Source organism: Drosophila takahashii, chromosome 2R (genome assembly GCF_030179915.1).
Source record: "Drosophila takahashii strain IR98-3 E-12201 chromosome 2R, DtakHiC1v2, whole genome shotgun sequence".
In the NCBI taxonomy this organism is placed as follows: Eukaryota; Metazoa; Arthropoda; class Insecta; order Diptera; family Drosophilidae; genus Drosophila; species Drosophila takahashii.
The window spans coordinates 34,736,549-34,761,163 of record NC_091679.1 but is presented as its reverse complement, the minus strand read 5'-3'; the positions used below and the strand labels follow the sequence as shown (position 1 = coordinate 34,761,163).

The 24,615-nt window shown below is 47.4% G+C and overlaps 3 protein-coding genes across 3 annotated transcripts; 1 reads left to right on the top strand and 2 right to left on the bottom strand.

Annotated features, from left to right (window-relative positions):
• Positions 1-5,280: 5,280 nt before the first annotated feature.
• On the bottom strand, positions 5,281-7,450 carry LOC108054554 (trichohyalin). Its single transcript, XM_017137577.3, has one exon. The coding sequence runs from the start codon at positions 7,448-7,450 to the stop codon at positions 5,414-5,416; it is 2,037 nt and encodes a 678-aa protein (XP_016993066.3). The 3' UTR covers positions 5,281-5,413.
• A 4,348-nt stretch (positions 7,451-11,798) lies between these two features.
• Br140 (bromodomain-containing protein 140) lies at positions 11,799-18,395 on the bottom strand. Its single transcript, XM_017137605.3, has 4 exons — positions 17,034-18,395; positions 15,715-16,973; positions 15,381-15,658; positions 11,799-14,267 (listed from the first exon to the last, which is right to left on the bottom strand). The coding sequence occupies exons 1-4, from the start codon at positions 18,175-18,177 to the stop codon at positions 12,704-12,706; spliced, it is 4,245 nt and encodes a 1,414-aa protein (XP_016993094.3). The 5' UTR covers positions 18,178-18,395; the 3' UTR covers positions 11,799-12,703.
• Positions 18,396-18,944: 549 nt separating this feature from the next.
• Positions 18,945-21,680, top strand: Incenp (Inner centromere protein). Its single transcript, XM_017137617.3, has 6 exons — positions 18,945-19,127; positions 19,200-19,383; positions 19,442-20,465; positions 20,528-20,618; positions 20,686-21,349; positions 21,403-21,680. Exons 1-6 carry the CDS (start codon positions 19,059-19,061, stop codon positions 21,594-21,596), a joined length of 2,226 nt encoding a protein of 741 aa, XP_016993106.3. The 5' UTR covers positions 18,945-19,058; the 3' UTR covers positions 21,597-21,680.
• The last annotated feature ends 2,935 nt before the right edge of the window (positions 21,681-24,615 follow it).

Genomic DNA, 24,615 nt, shown 5'->3' with positions numbered 1-24,615 from the left:
GTGCGACAATCCGCCGCTCAGCGTGTCGCCAATACCGTTATTGTGCCAGAACATTGATTCGCGCCCTACCACCCTACCTTCCACTCTCCACCCACCACCCACCGCCCGTCGACCAGCTGCGTCAACTGCGTCAATGTCGTAAAACTTTCTCACGTAAGTCAAAAACCGAGAGTCCCGCTATCTTGTCAACCGAATCTCGGCTTATCCTTTGTTGCAATTGCAGCTCAGCCCCCAAAATCTCATAATACCGATACCGAAGGTATAAATACGAATTTATGGCGGCGTAAAAAATGATTTTTAACGATCCTCTGGGGGGGTTAATGAAGTTATCGCATGATCGCCGATCGGACAAACAAAACATTCAAACATTCGCACCGCGATTGTTTACCCAAGATCAAGGAGGCGGTTGCCGCCCCCTCAGGCACCACGCCCACACAACTGAACAATGGCCAGAGGATTCTAAAATTATGCTCGAATTTATCAATGCTGCCAAAACAGTGACGACGGCAAATGTCTTTGTGACGTCAATGTCGAAAAATCACATGGGCGCTGGCATATATTTGGAGGCGATTTCTTCTGTTGCGAGGCGATAGGGGTGCGTATGTGGAGGATTGACCCACTATACACAAACACATATTATATCTTGAAAACTGTTTGCTGCCGGCAAACAAAATTACGCAAAACTTGGGGGCGTTCTGCTCCACAGCTGTCGATTACCGCGATAATATTCTTCTTCCGAGGAAGCTATTTTAAAAAACATTAGTCTGTGATTTCCGTTTTTATTACCGGATGTTTAGTACTTTTTTTGTTTCAAAATTTGTAATTTAATATACAATGACAATTAATGAGAAATATATTATGATGTGATTCATAAGCTATGATTTTGCTTTAAGATTTGCTAACAATTAAATCTCTAAGGGCCGGTTTCTCGAGTGCCGGCTAACATTTCTCGAACAGATAAAGTCCCTGCTAAGGGATTTTGGCTTTCTCGAGCATAAATGTGAGAGCTAACTTTGACAGGGACTCGGAGTCCCTGTTAAGCGTTTTCGGCTCGATAGAATGACAGCTGATTTCCCAAAGCCAACTATGAAGAAGAAACGAAATCACAGTTGACTTTTCCTTTGAATTATACCCAAACAGCTGGTGAAATAATCTAAGCATGCCATTTTTTGCACTTTACAGTGCGTTAACAGCACTCTGTAATTGTTTCTCGTTCAGATAAATTAAAGCAGTCGAGAAAGCGGATTTGCTTTTACGAACAGTTTATCTGGTCTTTAAGTTTTTCGAACAGATAGCTATCAGGGACTTTGACAGGGACTCGAGAAAGCGGCCCTAAGCTATTTTTCTTGGATAGAATTTTTCATAATATTATAATATTTTTAAACATAAGTGTTTAATTAAAATCGATTAAGCAAAATTCTTAAAAAATATACTTTAGTTCTTATTTAAAATTTACAAGATTCATTAGAACATATTGTGAATCCAATTCAAACTAGCAGCATGAAAAGGCAAGCAAAAAAGTTCCAGTTGTTTGCCATTGGAGACAAAAAGAAAGTTATCGCAAAACGTGATAATCGCACGCATGTGACTATCATATCACGTTTTCGCTTTCATAACCTTTCACTTAGTAGTGTTCCCGAATTATGTGGCCTAGCAACAAACTTTAGTGTGTCGCCAATCTCAATTATTGGGGAAGGAAATAATAAACCGCTTGAACATATGGAGCACTGGTAACAATAACAACATCATATACCACACTCATACCCCTTGAGTTCGTTCTGGGGACGAAAGTGACTAAAACGCTTATAGTATAAGCCCGTCCATTTAAAAATAAGTGCAAAAACAAATTGATCATTAAAAATGGCGATTTACTATACTTTTATCTTATCAGTTACGTATTGAATACAACTTGTGGTGACGGGTCGGAAAATAAACTCAAGGTCCGCCAAGGAGAACCCTTCTTTCCACGAGGAAGACCCACTTTCTCGTCAATAGCTCCGCTTATCTTAGTCTTATCACTAATTAGTTGTTCCAGGCGGTATTTGCATGGCTTAAAGCAAACGCTTTTGGCTCAGATTGGCTGGCAACCCGTCGCTTTGACTGATGGAATGGCCGGAACACGAGTGTGTCTTTGTTATTATCGTTTGCGGCGCACTAACTTCGGACCAAAAATAACCTGGAATGTTAAAAATAACTTGTCGCCTTTGCTAAAAATACCAGCGGCAACAATAACACATATTCTGCATAAATATCAACGCAAATAATTGTTGGAAAATTTTGTATCAGCAGTTCTGTTTGTTTTCAGTTTTCTTTATTTATCTGTGGCTTTTATATTGGCGTTATCAGTACTTCCAAAGAAAACAAAATTTAAGCGACAGAGACTGCGACTGAAAGTGCCGTTGTTTGCTTGCCACTTGATGACTTGATGGGGGGAACTACCGGACTGACATTTCCTTTTATGGCCAAGGAGACGGCTAAAATGGGGGAGTTGAGTTTTTATGGTAAGGTCGTTAAATGTGTTAAGCGATTGCGATTTTGATAGGGATTTCTGGCTAAACGAAACATTGGCAGGGAGGTGATAAACACCTTGAATTGGGTAAGTAATCACTGGATATTTTAGAGGACGGATATTATTGGTTTATTACATTTCCATAAGACAATCTCCTTTGCAATAAATGTGTAGTTACCCATTTTCGTTATGTTATGAAATGTAATTTATTTTAATTTTGGCTTAAACTCATTTGTACTAATTATACCCGTTACTCGTAGAGTAAAAGGGTATATTAGATTCGTGCAAAAGTATGTAACAGGTAGAAGGAAGCGTTTCCGACCCTATAAACTATATATATTCTTGATCGGGATCACTAGCCGAGTCGATCTAGCCATGTCCGTCTGTCCGTCTGTCTGTCCGTCTGTCTGTCTGTCTGTCTGTCTGTATGAACGCTGAGATCTCGGAAACTATAAAAGCTAGAAGATTGACATTTTGCATGCAGATTCTAGGAGTTCCTACGCAGCGCAAGTTTGTTTCAAAAGGGTGCCACGCCCCCTCTAACGCCCACAATCGCTTATATACGATTTTTAAAATTTCAATATTTTGGAAAAGTAAAAATGCAGTTTTATTGTGTTTATCAATACCTATCGAAATGTAAATTTTTTAAATCGGACCATTCGTTAAAAAGTTACGCCGGATCAAAGTTTTTCTCCATCTCTTTCGCACTCCCTTTAGCTGAGTAACGGGTATCTGATAGTCGGGGCACCCGACTATAGCGTTCTCTCTTGTTTTTGCAACTACATTGCTTTAGATAATCGCAAAAATAAATAATTTATTTATACCTATCTTTTTCAATGATTATTATGATTATTTGCTGGATTTATTATTATTTTTCACTAAAAATCCCTGTGCTAAGAAAGTAAGTTGGAATATCCGAAAAGTCATATGGCGAAAATCCCCTTAACATTTTCGGATACATTTTTGCTTGCAATTTGCAACCAAAGCTAATAAATCAAATGCATAATTCGCCGAAAAAATCTTCATAAACTACTTGGCTAATCTAAGTCAATATACCGTGAGGAATCCCCTAGAATTGTATATATTTGTACAAGCAATTGATGGAAAGAATCTTTTCATTACACTTGGCTATTCAATAAATTTTCAAAATATTTCCCGTTTCGGGGAATTCGATTCGAAAGGTGTTTCGGCCAATCACTTCCCCGTACATTGTTCCATTGTGGGCCGCCGCCTGCAAAAGGTAAACACAAACCGAGATTTGCTTAGCGGTTTCTATAAATACGCGCACATAATTCGCACATAGCCAAAGGCCAGCGGCAAACTGCGCATTTGGCCCAGGTTCGATTTCATTTCGGCATGGAATTGGTATTGGAATTGGAATCGAAATTGGCATGGCCCAAATCCAGTTGAGCAAGGCCAAAACGGAGGCTTATCAACGACCGGAGCGTAACCCCAACAACAAAGGTTGTCTAGCCGTGCTAAAGCCGAATGTTGCATCAGCCGTATCATGTCGATATGGCTCAATCAATTCGATTGATTCGATGGGCCATAGATAAGCCACAAAGAGGGGGTGGTGGTTGGTTCACCCCTCCGAAAACTCCCCCTCAGACTTTGGACCGCGCCAGCGAATAATCATGTGAGCGGAATACGGTGGCAAATGTTCCGCCCCCAAGAGTGATTCATATGGGATGGACTTTGGACTTCCGACAGACAGCGCATTCTGCAAATATAAATAGGTACCAAATCTTCTGCTGTAACCATCTTATCAAGAGTCTCTGCATCCGCCAACTAAGATATCATATGCCAGCCATATATGGTCTGATATTATAGAACATCTTTCAGTCACTTTCGCCCGCGACACGCTTCCATTACTCATACGCCACGTAATCGCCGGAGAAATCTTATCAGGTGGGCGAATAGGGGTGAGGGGCATTTGATTTCAACGGTAATTTCATCAATTCCAGCGGCGATTAACGGTCGCTTCCATTTTGCGATAGGTCAGTGAGAAGGTGGCGTAGCGGACGCTTGTGGACGCTAAGTGGATTGCGTTCTGAATACATTTGTGGATCATTTTCATAAGTCCGCTACGCTATACGCAAGGCTATATCGGATGTATGGAGATTTGTGTAACGGGCCTAAAGAAACTCGAGAAACGGTCGGTGCATAAATATGTATTCCTGATCAGGGTCAATAGCGGAGTTCTGTATAAACAGCTAGAAAAAGTGTGACACCATTCGCGGGCTGCAGTTACCAAATTTGTTATGCAGATTAAGGAACATAGCTGCACTTTCTTGGTGTTCCAATGCAAATACTGCAGCATTAAAATTTCTAATTTTTTACAGCATTGAGTCTTTTTACCTTTACCTAAATATTCGTATTAATTGCACTCGAAACTCCCGTATTATTATAGAGTATCCTGTAGCTGAACTTCTTAATGAAGTATATATAGCACCAACTTGTTATTTATTCGTCAAGTGCTAAGAACTGAATCGATCAGATCAGATAACATCTTCATCTGTGCCAGTTTGCGGCGCAATTTTAGCATTTTATGCGCATGCTGATCGAACCGACAATCTGGCGACTCGAAATTAGCATTGGAACGTTCTATAACAGTAAAAACTCGAGAAAGCCATTTCCTTTGTTCCACCCCCTGGCGGAACCGACCACCAACCCACCCAATCTCGAATCCAATCCGCTGTTTTCTCTTTTTTTTTTGCGTTGTTTCTCAACTGAATGCATTTTGAATCGGGACTCGGAGTGAATCGCTAAGCTATGTATACAGGTGTACGAGTATGCGTATGAGTGATATGGGTGGGTTATGGGTGTACGTGAGTTGTGTGTGATCTAACCTAAGGCAATGCAAGTGATTTCAATTCCAATTCGGAGGTTTCCCGGTTTAGTTTCCTAGTGCTGGCAGTCGGGGGTCCAGGGGTTCTTCAGGTTGGCCAGGCGCAGCTGCTCCAGAGCGATCTCATGGGCACGGAAGTGCTCCCTGGTGGCCTTGTCCAGTTCGCTGGAGGATTTGGATGAGCTGTAGCCGGCTTTCAGTTGGGAGTTCGGGATGGCAGGGGAGAGAGGTTGAAGCAGGGGCTGCTTCAGTGGCACTAGCGTCTGCAGGGGCACCTGAATCTCCGCCGGTTTGGTGGTGTAGCGCACCAGGAAGGGATTGGCTGGCTGCTCGACCGGCTGATTGGTCTGGATGCGCAGGAAGAAGCCATTCTGCACCTGCTGCTGCTGGGTCACAATGCTTGGCTGAGGCTGCACCTGGTTGTTGATGATCTTGAACTGCTCCGCCTTGCGCAGATACTCGGGAGTGTCCTTCTGGAAGCTAGTTATCTGGGTGGCCTTCAGCTGGAGCTGCTCCTGCTTCTCGCTCTCCAGGCGCAGGCGATCCTCCTGCTCGATCTTCAGGCGCTCGGCCTCCAAGAGGCGCGTCTCCTCGCGCAGACGATCCGCCTCCAACTGGCGCTCCTTTTCGGCCTCCTTCTCCTCCTGCTTGCGCATCTCCAGCTCCATCAGACGTTCCCTGTCCCGCTCACGCTCCTCCAGGAGAATCATGTCCGCAATGTCGGCCACCTTGTCCTCGGCCTTGATTTTGGCCTGGCTCAGGAGGAGGAGGTGCTGTTCGCGGGCCAACTTGACCTCGGGGGTGTCCTGGATGGGCTGCGGTGCCTGGGGTTCGGCAATGGGGCTCTTGAAGATTGCCTGAGGAGCGGACAGCAGGGGCTGCTGCTGCACTTCAATGGGCTGGCGGAGAATGGCCTCGTTATACAGCTTTTGGTGCTCCTCCCTCGCCAGCTTGACCTCTGGTGTTTCCTGGATGGGCTGTTGATCGGGGAAGGTGATGATGGCCTGCTGAATGGGCGTGGTCTTCAGGATGGGTTCCTCGGAAGCAGCAGGCTGACGAAGCAGCGCTTCGTTGAATAACTTGAGGTGCTCCTCGCGAGCTCTTTTCACCTCCGGCGTTTCCTCAATGGGCAGAGGCTGCTGATCTGGGTAGCTGTTGGTCTGGAAGATGCCCTGGATTTGTGCTGGCTGGGATTCGTAGGTGGTAGTGGTAGTGCTCTTGACAATGGGCTGCTGAATGCCGGGAACGGTCTTCAGGATGGCGGTTTCCTGGGCAGGCTGACGGAGCAGAGCCTCGTTGAATTGCTTAAGATGCTCCTGGCGGGCCAGTTTCACCTCGGCGGTTTCCTCCACGGGCTGAGGAGCAGTTTGCGTGGCCGTCTTGAGCAGCAGGTTGTCCTGACTGGAAGCAAACTGTCCGTAGGAGTGGGTCTGCGGGGTATCAATGCGGCTAACCACCTGGGGGGTAGATGTTTTCACCAGAACTGGCTGCTCCAGCGGCATCTTCTCCTCCTTCTTCAACTGGTACTGGTACTCCATGGACTGACCTAGCAACTGCTGAGCCTGTTCGGCGCGTAGGACCTCCAGCCTGGCCTCGTTCCAGATCCGCAGCTGCTCATCGCGGGCACGCTGGACCTCGGGAGTCAATCCGGGAACGGCTTCGAAGGCGGCGAATTTGACAATCTGTTCCAGGGGTTCAAACTGGGCCAGCAACTGGGGCGTGGGCTTCAGTCCCTGCTCCTTCAGGCGATCCAGTTCGAGGCGCATGGCCTGGTAGCGCTGCTCGCACCAGGCGCGGAACAGGGCAATCTGTTGGCTCTCCTGCTGCTGCTCCTGCAGGCCGGAACGGATTAGACTAGAGGTGGACAGATCCCGGATGCCGTTCAGCGGCTCCGGGTAGTTGTAGGGCAGTAGCCTTTCTGCCCCCGTTCCATCGTAGTAGCGCACGTATCCCTGGGCCAAACCACTGACCACGGGGAACTCGCCTCTGGCCGGGGAATAGGCCACCAGTTGCGCATGCGGCTGACTCGTGCGGATCACGGAGAAGGCCCTCGCCGAACCCAGGGCCAGCAGGCCAATTAGGAAAAGCCGCATCTTACTAAGTATATATTAAGTTGGGTTTTCGCTTGCGATGAGTAACTTCTTGGGTAGCGACTTGTAGGACTTCCGGGGCTGCTTGGCTCCAAAACTTCGCTACAACTTCGACTACTGCTGCTGGAAGACTGTTGTGGTTGGGCCTCTCCAACGAGGGTTTTTATACCCGCATCTCGGCGAGTGGAAAAGAACCGCAAGTGGAAGCGGTTGTCGGTGTCCTTGAGCCAGCGGCCGGCCCTACAGGATGCGTCAATAAATATTCTGTTGCCCTAGGTCGCTGGGATTCTTTATCTCGAACTTAATTGGCCACAGACTTCTGGCCTGGACTCCTCCTTCCCCCTTTTTCCCATCCAAAACAGGACCAGCCTTCGCTTGGCTTCTTCCGTTATGCTTCAAGGTTAAGCCAGACTTTATTTTTAGCCTGCTGGGCTGCTGGGAATTTATGGCCCTTGGACTGCAGGCCTGTTTCAATCGAGTGAAGGGTCGCCCATCTCCCATCGATTCATCAATGACACGCTCTATGCTCGGGACAATTATTTAAATTTGTCAAAGAGGCTCAATGATCGCACTTATGTGGCTGCCCCTTCCTGCTTCGATCAGCCGGGCTACCAAATATGGCCAGCAGGAGTTAATTTATATTTAGTCTTGGTCATTTTGATCATTTTTGTACAGTCGCCGTCTGGTCGCGCCTGCAAATCGAACGGCAGGGAAGGATCGGATGAGGGGGGATCAGTCACTCGATATGGCGGCTCTGGGTGCCCCTTCTTCAGCTGCTTCCTGCAACCGGTTTGCCGATCCGACCGCCACTCAATAAATTCAAGTTAATTCCAGTCGGCGCCGTTATATGGCCAATGCAAAAGGCGCTGGACGGAGGCTAATATGAATTAAGGTTAAACAATGTCGATCGCCGGCATTATATTCCCGCACAGTTTTGTGGTTTTTTGGCTGAATTCGCTTTATATTTAAATCAACTCACAAAGAAATACAACATATATTCGATCGAGAGGCTCGATTGGAAGTAGAAAGAAGTTAAGGAAGGTGGGAATTTATTTATAATGGGTGGCTGATCCGAGGGGACAAACATCTGCTGCTGAATCACATGGGTTCGGCCAGTTCAAACAAATTTGGAGATGTCTCAGCTTTAATGTATAACCAGTTTTGTGGGGATTTCATTTGGATCTACAATTTTCAATGGAATCGCAATCTTCTTTTTAAATATTTTATTTTCAAATTTCATTCAAAAATGTTCTATAAACCCATTTATATCGTATGCAGTGACTATATAGCCAAGCTGATTATATAAAAACTGTATAACATAAGTCAACATATATATAGAACATCATGGGCTACGGCTATCTCATTAGAACAGTAGCTTATCTTGCGACTGCTGATTATTTTCTTCGTGATGGTAATTTCCAGTCGGAAAAGAGTCATTCATTGATCACATGCTGGCCCAATTACCTGCTCCATTTGCTGGATTTTCACAAAATATTCACCTTGACAGCTTTAGAGGTTTTCAAATTTCGCACTCTGAGGTAATGGACGTACGTACCTCCGAAGTCACACGTAAGACTTGTCAGAAGGGGGGCTCTCAACTTTCCCAAGCTGAAATATTTCATAACATTCCACTTCTTCCGGCCTATGCATATGGTGATTGTGGGGATCTGTTGCCAGGCGAAACGAAAGCTAACTCTAGTATAGATCTCTTTCTTTAACTGACCACAGTCACGTTGTCCATGTGACGTAGTTGCGATGATGAAGCTTCTGGATCATCATTTCTATGATCATCAGTCGATGAGAGTATCGTCGCCACTTGTTCTTCTTCCTTTTATTTTATTTTCTTTTTGGGGGTAAAGATCTGGGCGCGTGTGCGTCAGGAACAATTGATTCTTTAATGATTCTGTTGTCCGATCGCTTTGATATCAATGAATGGAAACGGAGGCACGTCCGCGCTAATTAAAGCAGCTCAAAGTGCTTACGGCCGGCTAGCCACGTTGTCGCTTATCTTATCTGCCGCAAAGAGCGATTTGCATATGGAACTCCGGCAAATGCGAATCGGTGGCGGATACGCAATCTGCGAACGCTGCATTCATCAGGTGTTAATTGGCCGTTGATTAGCGCGTCCCGGTGGTTCATTAAGATGTCTGAACATGGTGTGCCATCTCATCACGCCACTGAAAGTGCACTGGGAGAAAGTATTCGCTTGTTCTAAAATTAATTATTTCTTTATCTTTTTTTATGCTTAACTTTTTCAAAAAATTGTATGACAATTTATGGTAATTTTTTCTTTTTAAACACAACTTTATTATACCTTTTTTTAATTTCTTCCTGTGTAGCCGCTCGCTTTAAGCACGATTCTGCCTGCTTTTCCGGATCAGCTGTCGCCGGATCTTTGGTGAGTCAATAAATTCCGAGATCTCAAAAACACAGCTGCTTGGCAACGAAGAGCGAGGCAAAAGTTTATGGCCAACAAATGCACTTGAACCGCAGATCCGCCGAAAATTCCAAAACTCCAATGATATCAAGCTCTTCAGGTTATTCGGTGCACGCTGGGTAAATCACGTGCGAATAGCGGCCAAAAAATAACCCAAGACGTCATTTTAGCTGCGTGCGAATTTAAATTAATTTAACAGCGAAAACTCAATAACAGTCGAATCGACGGTTTGCAAACTGAATGAACTACGTTTTTGCTATTTTGATGTTTCTTTTAATCGCCCACCAACGTCAGCAATAAATGTATTTACCCCAAAGCAAATATTTTGACGGCTCACAAATAAAAAAGTGGAAAAAAAGAAGTCAAATAAATCCCCGAACAAAATTTCCGAGCAGCTTATGGAGGCTGAACTGGAGCAAGAGCTTACATTTTTCGCAAAGTTATTTATCATGGTAAAAAAAATTCTGACCACAAAAAAAAGGTATTTTTCAACTTCCCCAAAAAACCCAGTAAAAATCACTACGATGCGGAGCAGGAGCTTGAACTTCGCGAAAGGTTTTCCTCATAATTTGATGCGGCATTCGTTTTATGGAACCAACATCAAGGCCATTTATTTTCAAACCCCGATATTCTTTTTTTAAACTCTTGTACCCGATTCGGAGCACCGTCTTTGACGTCACATGGCCCCACATAAAGAAACGAGTTTTTGGGAACTTCCCGCGCATTCAGTTCCGTTTGAAGGGGCCAATAGATATGATAGATGTGGGGATAGTAATTATGCGCGTAATAAAAACATCAATTAGAGCGCCAACGCAATGACCTACACCTGGCACTTGGCCGGCCTGCAGTGGCCACTCATTCGCTGGTCGAACAACCGGACCACAGGTAATCACTCGAGCACCAACAACTTCAACGAGTGCCGCTAATAAATTTGCATTAATAATTAAGGCCAGCAGCCGGCTGGCGATTTTGGGCGTTCTATCATCTACAGTTAAATTCAAATTGAGTTGTTTAATAACCCCTCGTCTGACAACTTTGAGCCGGGCTTAGCACTTGAGTGGTTGTGCATGGAGGCCCCAAACACAATTGCTGCGGTTTTTCAAGTCTAAGCACGTGAGAAATGCGTAGAAATATTTCAGGATTTATTTCTGTTGTGCGTTGCAATTGTCACGCAAACAACTTAATTTCTCATGAAAAAATCACTTTGTTTATGTTTTGCTTTGACCGTCTATTCAATCGCTTCGCTCAATCTTATGGTTTAATTTTAATGTTTGCCTTTCAAATTAATTGGCCTAATCATGTTTCTGGGCCGTGACTTGTGAATTTAAAACTATTAACCTTTTTTCCACGACAAAAAAGGTGGAAAGATGTTAGAAATAATAAATTAAATTAAGCAACTAGTCAGGAAAAATTAAAGTTTAAAAAAATAAATGTTTGTCTCAGCTTCTATTAAGGGATTAAAATATCAAAATTATAGGTATTATTATAGGTAATGTAAGCTACATTTTTTCAGTATTTAAAATAGTTTTTAAAAAATTATTTATTTAGAATATTAATTATAATAAATAATTTGAAATTGTACCGAACTTTTGGAGACTGTTAAGTGAACTATAGCTTAATAAAATAAACGGTTATTAATTTCAAAATTTTTGAGAAAGTTTCAAAGTGAATCCCTGAAACCGAAAGTCAATTACCGAGAACAAGTGAATCACGTGCCGAGCCAAAACTGTACTGCCGAAAAACTGTAAAACAAAACATCTGCCCGGGTGATAATTGATGTGGGGTGAATATGACACTGTTAACAGCCAAAACGCGGTGAACGAACTGCGGATAATCAAAGTAAATATAAGTCAATTCCTGTCGCACCTCACTGACGCACTTTTGGTGACAATTGCGAAATGAATATTAACACCGTTTTGTTTAAAACATTTATTTTTCTGCATTTAATTTACCATTAGATTTAAACAATATTCAATCTTGTTAAGGGCAAAGGTGGTGGTGTCGGGTTGAGTTTGGGGCGGGGGGACTTGGGGAGATTGATTGGGGAGTTTGGAGCCAACTACTTCAATACTTAATTGTCTACGCTTTCCACTTAGGCATACGAAATTTTTGCATTAATTACACACAGTAATTATAATAATAATAATCCTCATCTTCCTAATACATCATAATAATCAAATATATTATTTGTTCATATGGAAATCAAGACGTACACTATTTGCATATAGAGATATATCGATTTATGTAGAGACTCACGCGCACACACACACATCTATACAATTTGTAATGCTATTTGTAATTTGTAATTTGTAAATGTTCATAATCATTTTCTAACCTCTATATAGCGGTTTAAGTTTTTACACGATTTTTAACTTGTTTTTACTGTTTTCTTTTTCTCCGTTTGTATGGTTGTTTTTGGGCTTAACTGTAGGCGAGCTTAAAACTATTTAACTTAAACATTGATTTGATTTCGCGTGAATCGTCTTGAGGTTATAAATTCCATGTTCTTGTGATTCGAACCGATTTCGGGATCTATTTAACATTTCATAATCGTAGTCACAAAGGCCGAATAATGTACAAAGAATAGGATCCTCCAACGTATTACAAAAACTGTACATAATGGTATAGGTGACTTGGCAACAAACGAAAATCAAAGACACTTGCAGTGCAAATTGGAAATTCGCAACGAAATACTCTAATGGAGGGCCTTCTGCGTCATCTTCGAGTAGCGAGTAACAACAAACGAGATATAAAAATACGATACTAAATGGCTAAAGCCTTTCGAGCGGCGCCTACAGCTGCAGTCGGGCCATCAGCTTTCACATGATCGGATCGGGTCCCTGGCCCTCCAAATCGGATACCTGGCTCTGGTAGTGCAGCGCATCCTGGTACGCCTTCTTCACAGCCTTCCGCTCGGCCGGCTTGCGCGACTCCACGAGCTTCTGCTGGTCCAGCTGCTTGTCGATCCCGAGGATGTCCAGCTTGTTGGCCGGCAGCCACTGCCAGGTGCGCTTCACATCGAAGAAGAGCACCAGGAACACAATGTCGTCCAGGCAGTTCTTGCGCAGCGCCAGAACATCGGTGGGCGGTGCGGGCAGCGGTACTCCATTATACACGAATCCCTTGGGCGTCTTGGGATCCAGGATGAGGGCGGGATACCAGGGATATCCGCGGCACTTGGCCCACACCAGCTGCAGTGGCTCCAACGTCGGTTTCTGGCCGTGCGAGTGGTGATTGTGCCGCTCCGAGGACGCAGACTTGTTGTTATTCGTCAGCGTTGTTGTGCTGGCAGCCGCCATGGTATTTCTCCTTGCCTTAATGTTGTTCACCAGCGGCGAGGCATTGGGCGTGGCCGACCGCAGCTTGCCCGCCCTCTGCAGCAGCGGCGGTGGCGTGGCCGTCGAGCTGGTGGACTCGCTGAGATTGCTGCGCCGCTTGCCACGTCCCCGTGCCGCCGTCAACGAAGCTGCCGTCGGAGTGGGTGTGCTGCGCGTGCCCAGCTTCAACGCCTTGTTCTGCCGCGCGCTTAATGGCCGCTCCTCATCGTCGTCATCGTCGTCGCTGGAGCTGCCGCCGCCACTGCCGCCGCTGCTGCTGCTGATGGCCATGTTGCCGTTGTTGTTTCCCTGCACATTGTTGATGCTCGCGTGCTGCAAGTCCATGGCATCGGTGGTGCCCTCCTGCGACGTGGAGTCCCTTTCTCGGTCAGCTTCCCCGTCGCCATCGCTCGCCTCGTCGCTGTCGAAGTCGGAGCAACTGCCCGACATGCTGAAGTCCGAGCAACTGCTGCACGGACTGCTCGACTGCGAGGGCGCATCGTCGCTGTCGCTCACGTCGCGCTGATTGTTGGCCCGATACACCCGGAAGCTGTCCGGGATTCGTTCGAAGGGCAGGGGCTCGGGAACGGGAACGGGCACCGCCGGATTGGGCGACTTCTTTGGTGACATGGAGGAGCTGTGCCTCACCTCGGGTATCCGACGATAGCGACCCGGCCTCTTGGGCGACTTGCTGGCCAGACTCGCGTTCAACTTGCTGTTCATGGCGAGGCCAGTGGAGGTTAAGCTGGCTCCAGCCGCCGATCCTCCCGACGACGAACCTCCCAGTCCAATGCCGGATGCAAGGGATCCACCGCCACCACTGCTGTTGTTCTGCGTCAACGCAAAGTTCGAGACTGTGGGCGCAGCGGAGGCCAGGACGTGATTCAGGGGGCCTGCGCCACTGGAGGCCGCTGTGGCCGCCGTGGTGGCCGAGGATGAGCTGCCGCTGGTGGACTGAGTGTTCGATGACTGCGAATTGTGGTGCTCCTCCTTCACAGGCGTCGTCAGAGGTTCCGAAGGTCGCTTCAGGGCAGCCTGAGACTTGCGCGTCAGCAATATGGCGGTTCTAGAGGGGATTTATGCGGGATTTGAGTGAGTTTATAGTTCTATAAGTATCTGCCCTCAATTTAATATGATTTAATATAAGATATAGAATAGAGCCCTGCATGAATGGATTAAATAAATTATTTTAAATTTTTTGTTTTATATGAATGAATTTATTAGAATTTGGAGTTTTATAGAATTGAAAGATTTTTATACCCTTGTAGAGGGTATTATAATTTCAGTCAGATGTTTGCAACGCAGTGAAGGAGACGTTTCCGACCACATAAAGTATATATATTCTTGATCAGCACCAATAGCCGAGTCTATCTAGCCATGTCCGTCTGTCCGTCTGTCCGTTTCTATGCGAACTAGTCTCTCAGTTTTAAAGCTATCGCGATGAAACTTTCCCGAAAGTCTTCTTTCTATTGCAGGTAGTACATATGTCGGAGCGAGCCGGATCGGACCACTATATCTTAAGGCTCCCATAGGAATATTCAAACATATATAAGAAAATTATTGTTAATTTGTAGGAAGTAGGCGTTTTAATTCTTGACTACTTAAAAACAAAATTCAAAAATAGGAACCCTGAATCTGGAATCCCTGGAACTGTACCGAGTGAGTATTACTTTATCTGCAAGGGTATATAAGCTTCGGCTGGCCGAAGGTAGCTTCCTTTCTTGTTAATTTTGAGTTTAACAGAATTGAATAAATGAATGGCATGAATTCCAAAATATTTCAAACGACAATTTGCTTTTGAAGAAGAAAGGGCCAATTTTGTGATTAAATCTGCCTGAATTTTATTTATTTTGTTCTCAAAAGAAAGCAAAAAAAAAAATTAAAAATGAATGGCATCAAACGACAATTTCTTTTGAAGAAGAAAGGGCCATAATTTTGTGATTAAATCTGCCTAAATTTTATTTTTAAATTTAAATTCATAAAAATTATTCATTCATTCATTCAATTCAAAATGAATTAGAAAAAATAGAAAATGAATTAGAAAATTAATTAAACAAATTAGAAATTTCATGGCAAAAATTAAATGATTCACGCAGGGCTCTAATATAGAAGGGCAATTGAATTCGAAAGCTTGTTACCTCTATTTAGCAGAACTATAGCTTCTGCAAATCACACTTACCTCCGATTGATGCCCACGGGCGAGCTACTGTTGTTCAGACTTTTGATGGGACTGCAGGGCGGCGTTTGGGTGGAGTTGAGCAAGTCCTTCGACACATTATCCTCGCCCTCGCCCATGGAGTCCTCGTCAGAGTCCTCTTCCTCGTCCTCCTCGTCATGGGCCAGTTCCATGTCCACCGCACTGCTGTTCAAACGTTTGCGGGTGCGCTTCTTAGAAGGCGAAGCACCCGACGTCTCCTCATCTTCGCTTTGGGATTGGTGGCCATGTGACGAGTGTCGCTGGAAAATAGCCAGGAATTAGTTATGGAACGACAAAAGATAGAGCCAAAACTCACCGCTGCAAATCTCGCCTTCTGGAGACTTTTGCGCATCCGCGTGATTTCCAACCGAATCTGCTTGATTTTCTTCGTCCGATAGCTGGGATTCTTCAGGACCTGCGACTTGTCCGCCAGGATGAGCAGCTTCTGGACAATGTCCTCGCCGGCCGGCGCCGCCAGCAGCAAGCGTAGCTCCTGTTCCACCTCCGCCTCCACATGATCGACGTGCGAGCGTTGCGTACGCTCCAGCAGACCATCCCGCTGCAATTCCTTTCGCAGCTGAACGAAGAGGGGAGCCGCCTGGTCGCGCATCCGGATGCCCGCGCGATAGAACACCGTGTCCTTGTTGTTGTACGCCAGGCAGTTCTGGATCATCAGATCGAAGTCAGCCTCCAGCTGCTCCAGCGAGCTGTACTGGCACTCCTTCAGCTTCGTTCGCATGGTGCCCAAATCCATGGGCTGCTTGACAATGTCCGTGTAGTCGGGCACCTCGCTGGTGTCCACCGGCTCGCGGAAGATCTCCATGCTGTCGCGCGCCTCCAGCGAGTCCAGCAGCTTGGTCAGCGCCGCCTCCAGCGGATTGAGCTGCAGCATCACCACCTCCTCGGACAGCCGAACAAAGGCCACCTTCAGCTTCTCGCGCTTGCGCACCAGCTCGCACAAAAGGCGCGCCCGCTCGAGGTCCTGCCGCAGGCACTGCCAGTACTTGAGCTGCCGGTACAGCTCGTTCGTGTCCGGCGATCCCTCGATGCCGTTGCCCTGGATGACGCCGTGGTTGTTGCCCTGGCTCTGCAGCCGTCGCAGCAGCGGCACTCCGTTGCGATAGTGCCGCTTGAGCGTCCAGTAGGCGATAATGCGATCGAGGAACTCCTTCTTGCGCTGCATCGTCACCATGGTGGCGATCTCCTGGACGCGGTCCGGCGGAATGGTCGGAATCAGCACCACGGGCGCCGTCGAGCGCTTCTTGGCCAGCGCCTTGCGCGCCTCGCGCATCTTGTGGCGCGTGTCCTCAAAGTCCGGCACGTTCATCTTCAGCTTGGCGTCCGCCGGCGTGTGCGAGTGGCAGTAGGCGAACTTCTGGACGTGCATGGACGAGTCGTTGTGGCCGTCCTTCACCGTGTCCATGGTCATATAGAGGCCCGCCTGCTGGGCGCAGGTGACGTGGAAGGCGGCGTAGCAGCTGTTGCGGTGGCACTGGATGCAGGCGCCCAGGCCCTTCTCCTTGCAAACGTAGCAGGTGAGTCGCCAGCGGGCAGGGGGAATGGTCTCAATGGAATCTAAAGAAGATTAACAGCAATTAATGGGGAATATAAAGGGATTTTTTAGATAATACCCACCTATGGGCTCCAGGAAAACCGTGTTCGCGAACCTCACTTCCGGAATCCACAGAGCACACACCACATGCGCCCACTGGCCGTGGTCCGTCTGCTTGAAGGCGCCGCCCGCATTCGGACAGAGCACACAGTTGACCGGCTTGCTGGGCGACTGCAGGCAGCGCCGGCAGAGCCACTGGCCCTCCGGGATGTAGGGCACTCCGTAGCAATCCTGGTGCACCGCCAGGTTGCACATGTCGCAGAAGAGTATCACGTTGGTGTTCTGGCACTCGCCGTCCAGGCAAATGCAGCACACCGCATCGTCGTCGACCTCGACGCCCGTCGGCGTGCCATTGGCGGCCGCCTGGAAGTGCGACTCCTTCTCCAGGCGGTCCATCAGCAGCTCCATTGTGTCAATGCCCACGGCATTTAGCCCGAGCCGCTGGCGCTCCTCGTTCATGTGCTCCAGCCAGGCGGAGTCCTCCTCGTCCACATCGTACTCCACCTCGCCGTCCAGCTCCTCCAGCGACTTCTCGATGAAGCGATAGTAGGCCAGCGGCCGCGGCGGCGCATCAGGCACTCGGTAGTCGGGAATCTCGGCCACCCGGGCCACGGGCACCTGGACGCGCGCCCACGGAGCGTTCTCCTCCAGCGGCGGGGCGTCGGCATTCAGTATGCAGCCCCTGGCCACCAAAGCGGCGAACTCCTCCTCCTCCACGAGCGGCAGGGCGTCGTCGATGCCCAGGCGCACGCTCTTGCCGTCGAGATTAAACGTCACGGTGGCCTCCTCCTCGTTGTAGGCCACCAGGGACTCGGGATTGGCAAACTGCCGCAGGGGGCCAGCTGCTCCTGCTCCTCCGGATGCTCCTCCTCCTCCGGCAGAGGAGCAGCCGTTCCTGGCCTCTGCTGGCTGCGCTGGGTGCTCCTTGGGCGGGCGGGGCGTGGAGTGATGGCCTCCGGAGCGGGAGCGCGCCTTCTTGCGGCTGGGCGTGAGCACCGGAGTGAGTGGCTGGGGATTGTCGTGGTCGTACTTCATCAGATGATACTGCAGGCCCATGATCGTCTTGTAGCTGCGGTCGCAGCCGCGGACGGGACAGGCGAACGGCGGCTGCGACTGCTGGCTCTTGACGCCCTTGCAGTACTCCACCGCATCGAAGTCGAGGCCCATTTCTAGGCGGGATCGCAGCTGGCTTCTCGGGGGGATTGGCGCGGCGCTGGTCGCGCGTTTCGCGGGCACTGTGTCTACTCCGCGGCACAAGTGCGCGTACGTATGTGCATCCCACGGTGGTCGTCGCAGAGCGCGCGGTTTTTCCTGCTGTCCACCGTTCCTGGTCGATTTTCGTTGGCTTGTTGCAAATTTTTTAACAAATGTGCTAGCGATGGGCGAACGGGTCAGCTCGCCATGGCGATACTATCGGCGGGGGGTGTTTTACAGCACTGGAGGGGTAGTTGATATAATTTTACTGTCTTTGGGCTTTGTTTTCTCTTATTATTATTTATTTAGCTTTAATTTGTTCAAATAAATTATTCCTCGCCTTATAATTTCCTCTATCTTTCCGTTTTTGTCTAAAATTAGGGTGCAAAAGAGATTTACAACACTATTTGCTAGAGATGGTACTTTCCGGAACCAGTGGGAACTGGTTCAATTTAATATTTGTTTTTTAGCTGGCAGCGTTAAAAAAACTTGTTTTTAATTGTCCAATTTACTTACTTATTTTTACTTTTGAGTAAAAAATAAATATTCTTTAAAATTTCACCCTAAAAACAAGTTTGGGTTGTGTTTTTCATTTTGCGCGGGAAATTTCTCTCCCGTACAGTGTTGTAAAATTTTGGAAATCTGTTAACTGACACCGCTAATCTAGCCAAGACACCACCCAAACATTCCGTTTCAAGAAGTATTTTAGTATATTTAAACCAATTTAATTGGTATAAAAAGCCACCGCGGTCACACTAAGCGGACGCGCGTCTCAATTGCCGCCATTTGAAAAAAAACGAAGTAATCGAATCCTGATTTTGCAATTTGTCAGATTCAGGATACAGTCGCTAGCTATGGAGGACATCTTGGGCGTGCTGAGCTCGCTCCCGGACCTGCGGCGCGAGCTGGAGGTGCTGCGCAAGGTAAGGATCCAGGATCACAAGCCCAAATTCCTGCACAGTCAACATGGCGTCGTATTTTTATTGCCCTTTTAGGCCCACTTTGAGGAGCTGGACCAACTCTTCTACGGCACCGTTCATCCGGAAACGGAGGCCAAGGCGGCGGCGGACACGGCGCCGGTGGCCAAGAGCCAGGAGAACTCCTCGGTGACGCCGCAGCAGACAAAGAAGCGGCCCAAGCGACTCACCTCCCTGGCCGAGGATCAAGATGAGCCCGAGGGTGAGTATTCCAATCAGCAGATGAAGGAGCATCTTAATCCCACCCCCTTCCCTTCCAGCTGCTCCGGACACCACGACCAACACTTCCTCACTCCGACAGAGCGCTCGGGTCAGCAACTCCCAACTGCTGGCCATCGCCGAGGACGAGCTCAACTCCACGGCCTCGCTGATGCCGCCGCCACCCATTCCCGCCACGGCGGACACCACCTTAGGCTCCGGACGGCCGCAGCGCGCCGCCAAGCTGAAGAGCGAGAAGCTGCTGAAGGAAGTTCCCCTCAACCGCAAGATGCGGCGGCCTAGCAGCGAGGAGAGCATCAAGATCAAGGTGGAGAGCGAGCAGCGGGTGTCCCAGTTCAACAGCTCTACCAGTGGGAAGCCTGCCGAGGAGGAGAAGGCGGTGGTGGAGCCCGAACCGGAGGCAGTCGTCCCAACAGCAAAGGCGCCGGAGGAGGATGCCGAGGATCCCAACGCCACGAAGACCCTGCGCGTCAAGATCAAGCGCGAGAAGCTGAGCAACGAGGGATTAGTACCTCCCACCGATGCGAGCACCGTCTCCTCCGCGACCTTGGAGGCTGTTCGTCCCGATGATACGGTGGCCAGCAACACGACGACCAACACCACATCCACGGAGGTCGCCAAGAAGGGGCGCAAGAAGAAGAAAGACGTGGAGAACCATCGACCCATCAAGGTGGAGCGCTTCAGCGATTTGGACAAGGGCTCTCCCGTCTCGTCGCGCACGCGCAAGTGCAGCACGGAGTCGCGACCAAACCAGGAACGCTCCATATACAAGGACGCACTCGAGGGTCCGCCCATTGCAGCTGCTCCGCCGGCTGCCAACGAAACGGTGACGATTTCCAATGCCACCATGGTGCTGGGTCCCGCGCCCACTGGCGACAGTCCCATTGGGATGTCAGCCGGGGATGCCACGTTTGAGGTGCATTCCAACGACAGGAAGGCGCCGCCGATTAAGCAGGACAGCCTGCTCACGGAGGACGAGTCGCTGGAGGAGAAGCTGCCGCCAGCGAAGCTGCTTTCGAGCTTGAAGTCCATTAAGCTGCCTACGCGCACGCATGAGCTTTTCAAGTAAGTAGCTCCTATGCTCTTATATGTGATCTATCTTTAAAGTATTTCTGTTGATCCCACAGCCCACTGCTGCAGAGTCCCGTGAAGCTGCGCGTGGAGGCGTTCGAGAATGCGGCACAGAACAGCATGCGTCCTAAAAGGGGCAAGGAAGCGGTAACTTCACTTTGGTGTTTATGAATGCCTTACAGCCACTTAATCAGTTATTCCCACTCCCCAACAGGGCACGCCGGGAGCGAACAACACTCCCAAGATTGGCAAGCTGCCTGCTCCAACAGTGGGTCGCTTTTTCACGCCCACCCAGTCAAGCAGCGCGCTGCCTTTAAGCTCGGCGCAGCCCAAGAAGGGACCTGCTAGCGCTTCGAAGGCCACCACCCTGATGAAGACTGCTACCGGAACGAACCTCCGCTCCGCCAATTCGACCTCCACGAAGACGCTGTCGCGCGAGAACAGCGGCGACGACTTCCGCAAGGGCCTGCACAATCTCGCCGAGGAGCGCAAGAAGCTGCGCGAGCAGAAGCACCAGCAGGCCGCCCAGCAGCGCGAGGCCAAGGAGCGGGAGCGGGCCGAGCGCATGGCTAAGTTGGCCGCCGAGCGAGCCAAAAAGCAGGAGGAGCGGAAGCGCATTGAGGAGCGCAAGCGGCAGGAGATGGAGGAGCTGCAGCGCAAGATTCGCCAGCAGGAGGAGGCCGAGGCGCTGAAGAAGGCCAAGATGAAGGAGCTGGAGCAGCAGAAACTGCAGCAGCTGACCGGAGCGAAGCCCAAGAAGATGCTGCCGCCGCCGCCGAAGACCAAGTACACGTGGGAGATGCTGCACGAGGACGACTCCACCGACGACGAGGGAAAGGTCACGCACAAGCGCCCGCCGGCGCCCACCTGGAGTCGAAGTAAGATCAGTTGATTTCCCTTAAACCGACATTTAAATATCCTTGTTTTCTAGGCCACGTGAGGGGCGATGCGATCGCCATGCAGAGCCACTGCCCCACGGACATCATCGACAGCTTCTTCTCGGTGGCGCCCACCACACCGGACCTTAAGCAGATATTCCCGAACATCGATCCCAGCCAGCTGAAGCGCAACTCCAGCGTCCTGTGGTCCACGCCGCCGCGCTACTCGGAGCTCCCGAAATACTAGCCATGTAGTCCTGTTCTCTCTTTACCCTACCCTTAAATGCACATGTTTATGATTGAATAAATAAAGTTAATTGTGAAAATTAAAGCGGAGTACCGCTGCCACTCTGACACTAATACCCAGGTGCTCGAGAACTATTAAAGCCGCCAGCGTGCTCAATTAATGGTGGCTGCTTGCCGATTCCATTAGCAAAGCTGCCCAACAATGGAGACGTCGATTCGTGAAAAGTGTGAAAACGCAGAGGAGGGAAGGAAAATAAAACGAAATAAAATAAAAATACAAGAAAAGAAAAGAAAACAAGCCCGGCAAACACAATTTCACTGGTCATGGGGCATGATTTTGTGGCAAGATGAGCAGACGATCGAACAGACTGCCTCGATTGGATTCTCTTTCATCATTTTTCCAACGCTGAGCTCGGTTTTCTTGCAAGCCATTTTCAATTGAAAGCCAAAATCAGCGGAACCAACCTTGGTCATTTGCATAGTAATTGCCGCTGCTTAAAATGAGCTCCGCTGGGAAATGGCCTTCGATCCAGATATGTAGGACTCGTTGGGACAATCTTAATCCGCGATCGCATTAAGGAGCGTGTTCTCGCCAAATTGCCACTTTCAATTGTTATTGTTTCCGTTCAAGTGGCTTGTGTCAGTGCCACTAGCTCACCCAAGTCTTTGGAGGTAGAGCTAGCTTTTTGCAGAGCAAGTTGTCAGAAATATAAGTCCATTTGTATGTGGAATTTTGGTTACTCTAGCAAGCAAATTAGAAAAGAAAATATAACAAGAAAACCCTTAAGTGCATACATGAATAAATACCTACTATTTATAGATTTTAAGAGAGATTTATAGATTAATACTTATAGATGTTTCGATTTTAACAACAAATATAAAAAGATTTCTCTAAATATTTAAAATCTTGCATTTAATAACACAATTTAAATAAGTTTTTGGAAAATATCACATTTCATCCCCTTAATATAAAAGTTCTGCTAAAGATATAATGTTTTGCTCAATATAGGACCCAGGTAACCCCTTTACGCTATGGAACTTCTTTTAAAAGAGAACTTCTTTTAATTCAACTTGTGCTTAAAGTAAATAGGCAAATAAGATTTCTGAAACATAGGTAATTAATTCCGTATAAATGTTTTGGTTGTTATCATAGGCAAAATTGTGAAAAAAATATTGAATAAGAATTGTGAGCTTAAACTAGATATGACTGATCAAAGGTATTAAGCAGGGAACGAAAATAACTGTTATTGTAAATTTTTCATACAAAAAAATAACGCACTTAGAAGGGTCCTAAAAATTTTTTAAATACACCACAATTTTTATTAGCCATTGTAGTTTACAAATCCGTAATGATTTTTATTTTTTGATTTTTATAATAAAACTCAAAAAATAACTGTTATTTTTTGATTTTTATGAATAACAGTTATTCCCTTGACATTTTTGAAAAAATGAAATAATTAAAAAAAACGTGATACCCGTGCTTTTTATAACTTACTAAAAATTTGTTAAAAAAGGCAACCTCGCATATTTTATACCTATATTTTTTTTAAATTTTGTTTACCCACAAAATCGCCATAAATCAAGTTTGAGTTTTATTTTTGATCACGACGAATAACTGTTATTTGTCAACTTTTATTATAAAACTCAAAAAATAACAGTTATTCTTTGAGTTTTACTTTACAAATCAGAAAATAACTGTTAAAGTGTGATTTTTAAAATAAAACTTATAACAGTTACGTTCCCTGGTATTAAGTCTTTTTAAAGTATTCGAGGTAAAATTTTTAAAACTAATATAGATATTATTATTTTCTAATTAAAAAAGATAGTTGAAATGGAACATCTTTGCCAAATACTAGTTTTACTCCCGCATGTGAATGTTTACTCTGAAGAATTGAGTTGAAGACGAGCCAGCGAATCTTCCACTCCCGAATACTCTTCCGAAGAGAGGCCAAGCCAGCGATCGCTGCTCAGGTTTCTCGTTTCTTCGGCTCTCTGCAGAGTCTTCGGCTTTTACCTGCAGTCAGTTTGAGTCGAGCGTTCGAACAGTGCGCACCTGTTGACGGTTTCTTGGTTGCTGAAGGTGAGCGCGGATTGTGGGCCAGAGAATTGAAGAAGCCATCGTCGGGTTATTCGATATCGGGGCTTCGAGTGCGTGCGAGTGTGTGCGTTCGCAGTCGAGTCTATGAAAAGTGAATAACTTAGAGCCACAGGCTGCGCTTGCGTGTGAGTGAGCCGAAGAAAGAAATGAGTGTTTTTTTGCTCCAAGTGAATATGCTAACGTATACCGAATAAATGATATTTGTGCGATGCGATGCGATGCGCGTTTGTGTGTGTAGACAAGCAAAAATATATTGTACATACGAGCCCCAAGGCGGCAGCAAACGAAAACTTCAAAAAACTTTCTTTTTTTCGCGCTACCTTTTTGCCTCCGACCGACTGAGTGGCCAAGTTAGTTTTGTCTGCGGCTTTTGTTTACGGTTGCTGTGAAATTGGTTGCAAATTCATAATTTGTCCGCCGTTTCACTCCCAATTAGAGAGCCCCTCTGGAGGCACAGGAATAGAGAAGCAGAATTAATTAGGCTTACATTTTGCCAGCGCATCGCGTATCCGCCAGGTTGCCCCAACCGGATACGTGGTCCGCTGCAACCTGTCTGCCGGCCTACACATGTCCGCTAAATTGCTCTAGGCCAAGTCCACGTCCAAGATCGAGTCGAAGACTGCCCACTCCCGATTCCCAATTCCCGTTTGCTGTTCCAGCACTTGATACTGTTAGTTGTGCCATTTCGGAGCGCACTTGTGCCAATTTTCCAGGGGGCAGCTGTCGCTTGATTTTTGCTTTTCGATTATTTAGAGTTTTGCATTCCGCGCAAGCCGCAAAACCGCATTTCTACTCGGCTACTCGGTTCGGTTTTGGTCCGGTCCGGTCCCAAGCTGGATTATTTGGCTCTGGGTCGGCGAGATCTTCAATTTGGTGTGCCTTTCTTGCAGTTAGTTTAGCTGGAACCAGCTGGTGAAATTTT

Bases quoted from the DNA above. Each gene is read 5' to 3' on its own strand.
- Incenp (XM_017137617.3), top strand. From the start codon at position 19,059: ATGGAGGACATCTTGGGCGTGCTGAGCTCGCTCCCGGACCTGCGGCGC. The intron at 19,384-19,441 runs GTGAGTATTCCA...CTTCCCTTCCAG, and splicing joins GGATCAAGATGAGCCCGAGG to CTGCTCCGGACACCACGACC. The intron at 20,619-20,685 runs GTAACTTCACTT...ACTCCCCAACAG, and splicing joins CTAAAAGGGGCAAGGAAGCG to GGCACGCCGGGAGCGAACAA.
- Br140 (XM_017137605.3), bottom strand. From the start codon at position 18,177: ATGGGCCTCGACTTCGATGCGGTGGAGTACTGCAAGGGCGTCAAGAGC. The intron at 16,974-17,033 runs GTGGGTATTATC...AATCTTCTTTAG, and splicing joins GGTTTTCCTGGAGCCCATAG to ATTCCATTGAGACCATTCCC. The intron at 14,268-15,380 runs GTAAGTGTGATT...AATCCCCTCTAG, and splicing joins CCCGTGGGCATCAATCGGAG to AACCGCCATATTGCTGACGC.
- LOC108054554 (XM_017137577.3), bottom strand. From the start codon at position 7,450: ATGCGGCTTTTCCTAATTGGCCTGCTGGCCCTGGGTTCGGCGAGGGCC.